This window comes from Benincasa hispida, chromosome 10, assembly GCF_009727055.1.
Source record: "Benincasa hispida cultivar B227 chromosome 10, ASM972705v1, whole genome shotgun sequence".
NCBI lineage: Eukaryota > Viridiplantae > Streptophyta > Magnoliopsida > Cucurbitales > Cucurbitaceae > Benincasa > Benincasa hispida.
In genome coordinates, this window is record NC_052358.1 from 21,251,148 (window position 1) to 21,259,787 (window position 8,640).

Below are 8,640 nucleotides of genomic sequence, written 5' to 3' on the forward strand. Positions count from 1 at the left end.
GTGCAATTTGTTCAGACCAGAATAATATGCAATTATAAGGATTATTTTTGTTTGTAAACTTTTTTATTTAAAAAATTCCACCAACCTTTTTTAGAATAAAATATAAATTGTATTTTTATTTTTAAATACACATGTATTGGAAAATACGTCTATGGTTTAATTTTGGATAATTTATTTCAAAATTTTAATATAAGCAATCATTTTACAAATTTGTACACTTGACGTTTGTAGTTAAGTTTGACAAAATTATTTAGATTCCTTTAAACAAAACAATTTTGAATTTATATAGTATGTGAAATATCCTCAAAATGTAACCATATGATAATGACCCTATCAATGGCCATATTACATCGTTGACACAAAAGTATGTAATAGTTTATGAAAGGGCCACATTCTACAACCGAGTTACATGATGCACAATATATATATACAGTACCTTTTTATCTATTAGGGGAGACGATTAGAAAACAATTTGTCTTTTGAATATCACTAATGACTAGATCTATAAAGATCGCTTAAATTTTTCTTTTGCTCACATGTTGATGAACTCTATTGAAAAGTTCTTCTATCATATACATATAACTTCCACCACACACATTGCATAATTGCAAGTCAATGTCCATGTGGACAAATTCCGTTTTTCTTTAGAGAAAATTTCATCTCCTCTAACGAAAGAGACAATGTAAGCATCTGATCTAGAGCTTTTTTTGATGAACTTGCTCTATTAGGACAACCCTTTTTCATTTACCTATTTGCATTTTCAACGACCTATCATCTTCTAAAAATCTTTGTTAAAACTGTTGTTAGACTCTACTGGTCTACCATCCACTTGACTTGCACTTGTGTAATCCACATTGTATTAATACATGCTTGACTTGCACCTTTCACAAAACGAAACTGATCCATCCATTAAATTTATCAACATCAAACTTTACTAGACTCATAGTGTTTGACACATCTGCTTCGCTCTTAGCAAATTAAAAAAAAATACTAAACACTCCACACTATTCACAATATTATAGCACTTTTCAATAATTCTTTTTTGATGTGGAAGTTCAAGCAATGATGCCACCATAAAACATACTAAAAAATTCAAGAAACTATGAACCTAAAGCTCTGAAATCATTTGTTATGGACCACGACCCTCCACAACGGTATGATATTATCAATTTTGTACATAAACTCTCATGTCTTTGCTTTTAGTCTATCCATAGGTCAATATTCGGTATGCGCATGTTTTTTTAATTATTTTGACAATATGTGAGATGAAGGAATAGAAGTTCTAATTTTGAAAGTCAATACTACAAATTTTATGTCAGTTGAGTTAGGCTCATATTAAACTTTTAAGTTTGTATGGGAAGATTACAAGCGTCGTATAATTGTAAGGCGGTGAGATGCCACGTGGAGGAGTATGATAGGTAGAAAGGTGAAAGAAGTGGGGACATGGGAATAGATAGAGAATAGGGAAAAGAGGTTAAAGTGGGGGCCTTGTAATCAAAAGGGCAGAGATATAAGATATTGGTGAAGGGTACCCTACATCAATTTTGTACGTAAATCTCTGCCTCCTGCCTCTTCCCTTGTCGGACAACTCTCTCTCTCCAAACAAACACACACATATATATATATACCTTATAAAAATAGCCATATTTATCTTAGATTTAAACTGTGATTGGATGAAATAAAATTTTTAGAATAAATATTTGTACACTTTTACCAAAAAGAGTAAAATTGATTTTGTTTTTCAAAAACTTTCTGCTTCACTGTGATATTAAAAAAAGTAGACATGCTCAATATTTGTTTATTACTAGATAACTATACTTTTTAGAACTAAAAATTATTTAATTAATTAAATCCTGCACACCAATGTATAAATGAGAATTATTCTTGAAATTAATTTTTTAGGCTGCACCCGATGGATAAGCGGGAATCCCTTAATATGGTAAATTTATTTCCTATAATTTGTAAATAGTTAGAATTTAGTTCTTAAATTTATAATTAGAATTTAGTCTCCATAGTTTTCTAAAATTTTCATAAATAATTTATACAATAAATTTTTTTATCAAACTATAGGAATTATTTATGAGATCTTATCAAACCATAAGGACTAGATTCTAATTTTTTAAATTATATGGATTAAAACCTAATTTTCTCTAAATTCATAAGTTAACCTATTATTTTTGGACCACAAGATATTAATAAAAATTCGAATATTGATCAGTATAATATATATAAATATACCGAATTACAGATAGAAGTTCGCAGCGTGAAAGTCGGAAATAATGGTATGCTGTAACGTCGTTAAACTTTATTATAATTTATTATTATTCTTTCTCAAACAGAAAAATTATAATTTATTATTATTATATTATTATTGTGATTATTATTACTGTAGGACTTTTTTTCAAAGTGGAAAAAAAATTTATTATTATCATGTCAAAATTTTTATTTTTAGATTTTAAAAGTATCGAATAGACTTCTAAAAATTTATGTCCATTTGATCTCGAAAGTTTAAAAAGTTCTTAAAGTTTCAATTTTGTGTCTAATAGTTTATTGATATTTTTACTTTTTTTTTTTAATTATAATTAACAAATCTACACGAAACAAAATTGATAACTCAAAATCTTTTTCGACATAAATTTCAAACTTATGTATAATATATCAATTAATTTTGAAATTTTGTTAATATATTAGAGATCTATTAAATAAAATTACAAGTTTAAGGACATATAGTTTTATTTTTTTATCGAGAGACATTTTAGTGATAATCTTGAAAGTTTGAATCCAGTAAACTTGTAATTTAATATTATTATTATTATAGTTATTATGTTTAATAAAAGGGTATGATGTAGATATTTAGCAACAACCACCACCATTTCCACACACACATATTGAAAATGATACATAGAAAAGAAAATATTGTTGATTCAAAATAATAATAATAATAATTTTTATTTAGTGAGGAAGTGTATTATTGGATTGAAATGGTTAAATTGAGATTCAATAATTTTGGGAAAATAGGAGAAGTTCAAAATATATCTTATGCTGTCTTAACAACAAACATGTAGGTTTTTCATGTCTTTGTTGACAAACCAAACCCTCCACTTATTTCTATATTTTCTACATTCAAAGAACCTTCTTTGAACATAATTTTCAAATATCTTTTCTTCATATTAAACTGTCTTCACTTTTTTTTTTCTCCCTTCTTTCCACTTAATTTCTTCTTGGGTTATAGAACTGATATTTGATCCTTAAAGTTGAAAAAATATCAATAATGTTCTAACATGTTCTATGAATGATGTTTGAGTTATTCAATTAGAGAGAAAAAAGACTAATATAAACTAAAAAATAATCATTTATTTTAAAGATAAAATTAATGTTAATTAAAATTTATTTGAGGATTAAGTGACAAACTAGTTTCAAGTTTTTGGTGGCATAAATATTAAACTGATTGAGTTAATGGTAAGTACCTATTAGAGCACAAAATTAAATATTCAAACAAGAAGCATATTAGGATTAAATAAGATAGAACCCTAAAAGCTTAAAAATTCACAATCCAAACTTGACCTAATCCCAAAAAAAGAGGCTAAATCTAATAAAAATATTATGCTTACTGATTATGTGAAACAATTAAAAGATTGAAGTCATTTTTATTCATCTTTAAAAGAAAGAAATTTGCATACATTAATATAGTTCAATTGTTGTACAAACATGAACTCTCAACCAAGAAATTAAAGGTTCAAATTCTACACATTGCATAGTGTTGAACAAGAGAAGTTTTTTATTTACATTTTAGCACAATATGATTCTCGAGACTTGGCAGCTAAACTCATCTCCATTTTAAGTCAAAAACCTAGTGTCGCTTGCCAATGCCAATGATCATACGTGGCAATCACTTCCCTTATCTCTAAAATGTTTTTAAAAATGTTTTAAGCAAGTATGAAGACTTGAACCATCAAATTCAAAGAAATAACCATATGAAAAATACTATTATCATTGAACTATGTTCGGGTTTTAGAGATAGACATAAAAGTTCATCATAAACTAAATGAAATGTTATTAAAGTAGTACTACTGAAACTGTATGTCAAGAAATTTCAAGCAACAAAATCTCATCCGATTGCAAACTTAAATTCAAGTCCCATCTCATAAATGAGAAAGGGTAAACGGCAAAAAAGAAAGAAAAAAAAGGGAGGGATTGTTTTTAATTTCACCTGCACTTTATTCAACACAAAAAATGCCTTCCCTTGCCCCACAGCTTACTCATGTAAATAAATCTCCAAGCAACTTGTTTCCACTCCACATTTATGACAGGTGAAATTGGGGCATAGGAGGTATAAAGTAAGAAAATTTGTAATTCCTTGACAACATACTAAACAACAGAGTCAAAATGAACAAAATAAGCAAAAGTTTCAACCAGATTGATCTTGTAAAGTCTCTGAACCACCTGGTAATGAGCATGAAACAGAGGTCACCTCTTCAGCTGTGCCATCTGCTACGATTTTTGAATCGGTAGTTCGGCGTTTGTTGTTTGATGGATCGGCTTTCTGAACCCATTCAGAAGATTTAGATAACGTCTGGGGCAAGGTCTCGTGTGAAGACATTGTGAAGTTGTTGCTGGGATACTTCATAAAAGATGAATCAAGCACAGGCAGAGTGAAGCCATAATTATAAGGATATGTTGCAGATGGGTGATCAAATTTACAACTTGGGCCATACTTGCAGAGCCCATACATATTGTAGTATGAACATATAGCTTGTCCCTGTACGAAGCAGCCAAGCAAGAAATAAACCACATTGTGGGAGAATGAGGAATAAAGATTTAACTGATTACCAGCTAAATTGATTTCAGAAAAAGCAACTCATTAAGCAGCAGAGATTTAGAGCTTGTAGTCTATCTGTCTTTTCACAAATCATTGTCATTGAAATAGTTCATGATTCCATTTCTACTGTAAAGGGAAAAGATGAAAATATGTATTTGTAAGCCTTTTGCATTGTTAAGAACAAGAACTTACGGGTCTTGAAGGAAGTCCGAGTGCATTTGTCGCTGATTGTGCAATTCTTTGTTTTGGATGATGGAATTTGCAATCAGATCCATACTTGCAGGTGCCATTGTTCATAAAATAACGGCATTCTGGTTGATCAGGTCGATCAGGTAGTGTTGGAGTAGATGTTGATAAGGCCAACTGCCCATTAGAATATGACTCTTCCAAATTGACAGAATTGTAACCAAGATTGGGAAGAATAGGACTGACATTGCCCTGATAGAACATGACAATGGTCACAAATAATACAGAGGCAACATCACTGAACCAAAAGCTTCAGTTCAATTGAATACAAGGCAACTTCATCTAAAACCACCCAAAGGAAACCAGAAGAGTTGAAACCTCCTCTCAAGCATTCTATGCGCAAGTAAAATTTACCATGCGTTTTACATAGTTCATAAATTTCCAAAAAGTAGAAAGAAACAAAAATAAATTACAGATTATATCACTTATCCTTTATTCCTCAAAAGTTATATATATATTGATAAAAGATAACGGAAATTACAAGATAAACCAAGTGTTGGAGGAACTTGGACCCTCTCTCTTGAGATCTTAAAGAAGGCCCTAAATCACTCACCAAAATATTGCCTATCTTCCTCATTCCCTATCCCTCTATTTATAACTCAATTCCATAACAAATTCTCTATTTAATTATTCACATACCCCTCTAATAACCTTAAGAATGCCCTAATAGCATTACTCTTAGATATTCATGTCCAACAGAAAAATGTCGAACCGACAACACTATCAAAGCATCTAACCCACCCATCTTGACAGGCACATCTAAATTGAAACAATAGGAAGACAAATATCTGCTATCAAGCAAGACGAAAGCATGCCAATGAACAAACATGCAAGAAGTTGTGCCAACTAAATTGAAACAACCAACACATAAACTCTCAAGAACTGGAATATTTGGAACATCCCAATTTCTATCTATCACTAACGTGCTTCATAATCCCTAAGCAGCCATCCTCAATGAGGCTTCAGGACAAGGCAGAATCCCAAGGTTTTATATATTTCACAAGAGAAATAAAAAATAAATAAAAAGAGAAAAAAAAAAAAAGAACATGATGGATATAATAGCATCTTTCATCAGAAATCATCGCATTAAGAAAATCAGTAGAACCGTTGTTCATTCAGACAGATACGAACCACGTAAGTATTCCAGTCTTGAGCAGCTATGGCACCCTGTGAAGGAGAAACCAAGACAGGCACATAAGATTGTTGGCCTTGTACACATGGACCGGGCATATATTGTACTCTAGGTAATGACCAAGCAGGAATTCCACCAGTATATGGCACACCAGATGAAGGCATGAATGGAGTGCCTGCAGAACCCAAAGCACCAGGTCTAGCTTGAGGTAACATAGTTCCAACTGGTGATGGCTGGGGATGATTGAACTTGCACGAAACTCCAAATTTACATGATCCAGTGCGCAAATAATAAGGGCACGATTTTTCTTCCTACAAAAACATTAGGTAAATCGAAATCATTATGAAAATTGCAAATGCCTGCATTCTCTCATGTGTAACCAATTAGCTAAGATGCAAATAAGCAGATAGCATAGCACAAAATTGATAAACCAATAGCATAGCACAACATTGATAAACCAAGACTTCACACCTGTCTCATTGGAAGGCCTAAAATATTAAATGTAACAGGCCCAGCTCCACGCCTATCTCTTGGATGATGATACTTACATGATCCTCCATATTTACAGGTCCCTGTCTTCAGAAAATACTGCAAATGTGTTTGAAAACTATTAATTCAATACATCAAAAATGTCACCAAATAGCCCTGAGATGAGTCTCCCATAGAGGGGTTATCTCATTTCACTGCTCAAGACAGTTTTCAAATCTAGGCTATAGTCTTCATTCAGATTGTCCAAAAAGTTTCGAAAAATTATCATGTAGGTGGAATTACGACAGGACTCTGTCAACATCTAAGAAACTCAATCTCGACAATAATACCTCACAGTCGGGCTGCCCAATTCTTTCTGGAAGTTCCCCATTATACAGAGCACCCTGTATGATTTAAGAAATAGTTTAAATCAATTTTCAGTAGATAGAAGATCATCAGAACCAAGTAAAGCATAGATGATAATGAGAATCAGCTTCAATCAAGAGATTCCAGTTTTCTTCCATAATTAAAAAAAAAAAAAAAAAAAGAACTTATACCTGAGCAACGTAAACAGGATGATTAAAACGACAATTACTTCCATAGCTACAAGACCCAGTTCTCATATAATATAAGCAATCAGGTTCCCCAGGTCGATCGGGGTAAGGGCTTGATTCAGCCGCATCGCCTCCATCTTGATTATCACTGATTTCTAACCGCCATAGCGCCTCTGAGATATCTGATTCCAAAAAGGGGGAAATAAAAAATCAATAGATCAAAATGTGATGGAACAACAAAATGATCTACACTTCACAAGGAACTAACTTCCTTCAGTTTTTTCCCCTAAACCGTCAAAAGATGCTTCAAACACTAAATAACTACAAGGAACAAAATCAATATCGCCAAATAAGAATGAAATTAAATCCCTCAATGCCTCATATGCATCGAAACATGATTGAAGTTCTTCAAAACCATATAACAGTAATTACTCGAATACATTAACCCAGAATCATCTTTCAATAAAGACAGACATAAAAGAACAATAAAATCAGTAATTTCATCAAATTTTTAACACACTTCAACACTAGCAAAACAGTTGGAACTAGAAATAAAAACCCCGATCATGAAAAATCCCGAGTGATTAGATGGTTATCACAAAGAAACGAGGATCAGATCCTCATAATCCCATAAAAGTGCATTGAAAAGAAAGAAATCGTTGAAGCTTCTGTGTTACCAGGGGATTGGTTAGGACCAGCATTCCTCTGAACTTGCAGATTATCTGGCATCGGTAGTAGATATTAAAAAAAAAACCCTTCAAATGCTTTTCAAATCCAACCAATCAAGCTGAAGAACCTCCTCAAATCTCCCGGGAAAATTCAGAGAAAGATTATAAAACTAAAAACAAAACAAAAAACAAAAAAAGAAACCCTCTCAAATCCCCCAAAAATTCCTTTTAAAAAAGCAAAAAAAAAAAAAAATTAATTAATGGTATGATCTTCCGCGAATAACAAAGATGATCTGAGTCTGAAATTGATGAGAGAAACCAATTTAGAAATTTTATAAGGAACTAAGGCGAGAAGGGAATCGCGGATAGATTGTGAAGAATCAATGTGAAATCCACTATTATTCCAATTCGATAAATTCCTTTTTTTTTTTTTTTTTACTTTCTTTTCTTTTCTTTTCTTTTTTTTTTCCCCCTCTCTTTTCCCAATTAACGATAAAACAAGTTTCTTCACGCTCGTGTACGAATAATAAATACGGCAAGTGTATTGAAATGACGAATTTGCCCCCGGCGTGCCGCTGTTAAATACCTTCCGTTTGTCGTTGCTGAGGTGCGTAATAAAGCGGTAGTTACGTCGTTAATTCATTCATAAATACATGGGCGTGTTTGGCTTCCATTATTATCGTTATTATTATTACCTATTTTTTAATAAGTCAACATTTAAGAAATTATTCAATCTATTATTATTATTATTTC

At 31.7% G+C, this 8,640-nt stretch overlaps 1 protein-coding gene across 1 annotated transcript; it reads right to left on the bottom strand.

Annotated features, from left to right (window-relative positions):
* Positions 1–4,099: 4,099 nt before the first annotated feature.
* LOC120088331 (zinc finger CCCH domain-containing protein 3-like) lies at positions 4,100–8,374 on the bottom strand. Its single transcript, XM_039045551.1, has 7 exons — positions 7,897–8,374; positions 7,223–7,401; positions 7,016–7,069; positions 6,669–6,785; positions 6,197–6,508; positions 5,012–5,257; positions 4,100–4,759 (listed from the first exon to the last, which is right to left on the bottom strand). Exons 1-7 carry the CDS (start codon positions 7,946–7,948, stop codon positions 4,409–4,411), a joined length of 1,311 nt encoding a protein of 436 aa, XP_038901479.1. The 5' UTR covers positions 7,949–8,374; the 3' UTR covers positions 4,100–4,408.
* Between the last annotated feature and the right edge of the window lie 266 nt (positions 8,375–8,640).

Bases quoted from the DNA above. Each gene is read 5' to 3' on its own strand.
- LOC120088331 (XM_039045551.1), bottom strand. From the start codon at position 7,948: ATGCCAGATAATCTGCAAGTTCAGAGGAATGCTGGTCCTAACCAATCC. The intron at 5,258-6,196 runs GTTCGTATCTGT...ATGTTCTATCAG, and splicing joins AAGACTGGAATACTTACGTG to GGCAATGTCAGTCCTATTCT. The intron at 4,760-5,011 runs GTAAGTTCTTGT...TGCTTCGTACAG, and splicing joins TCGGACTTCCTTCAAGACCC to GGACAAGCTATATGTTCATA.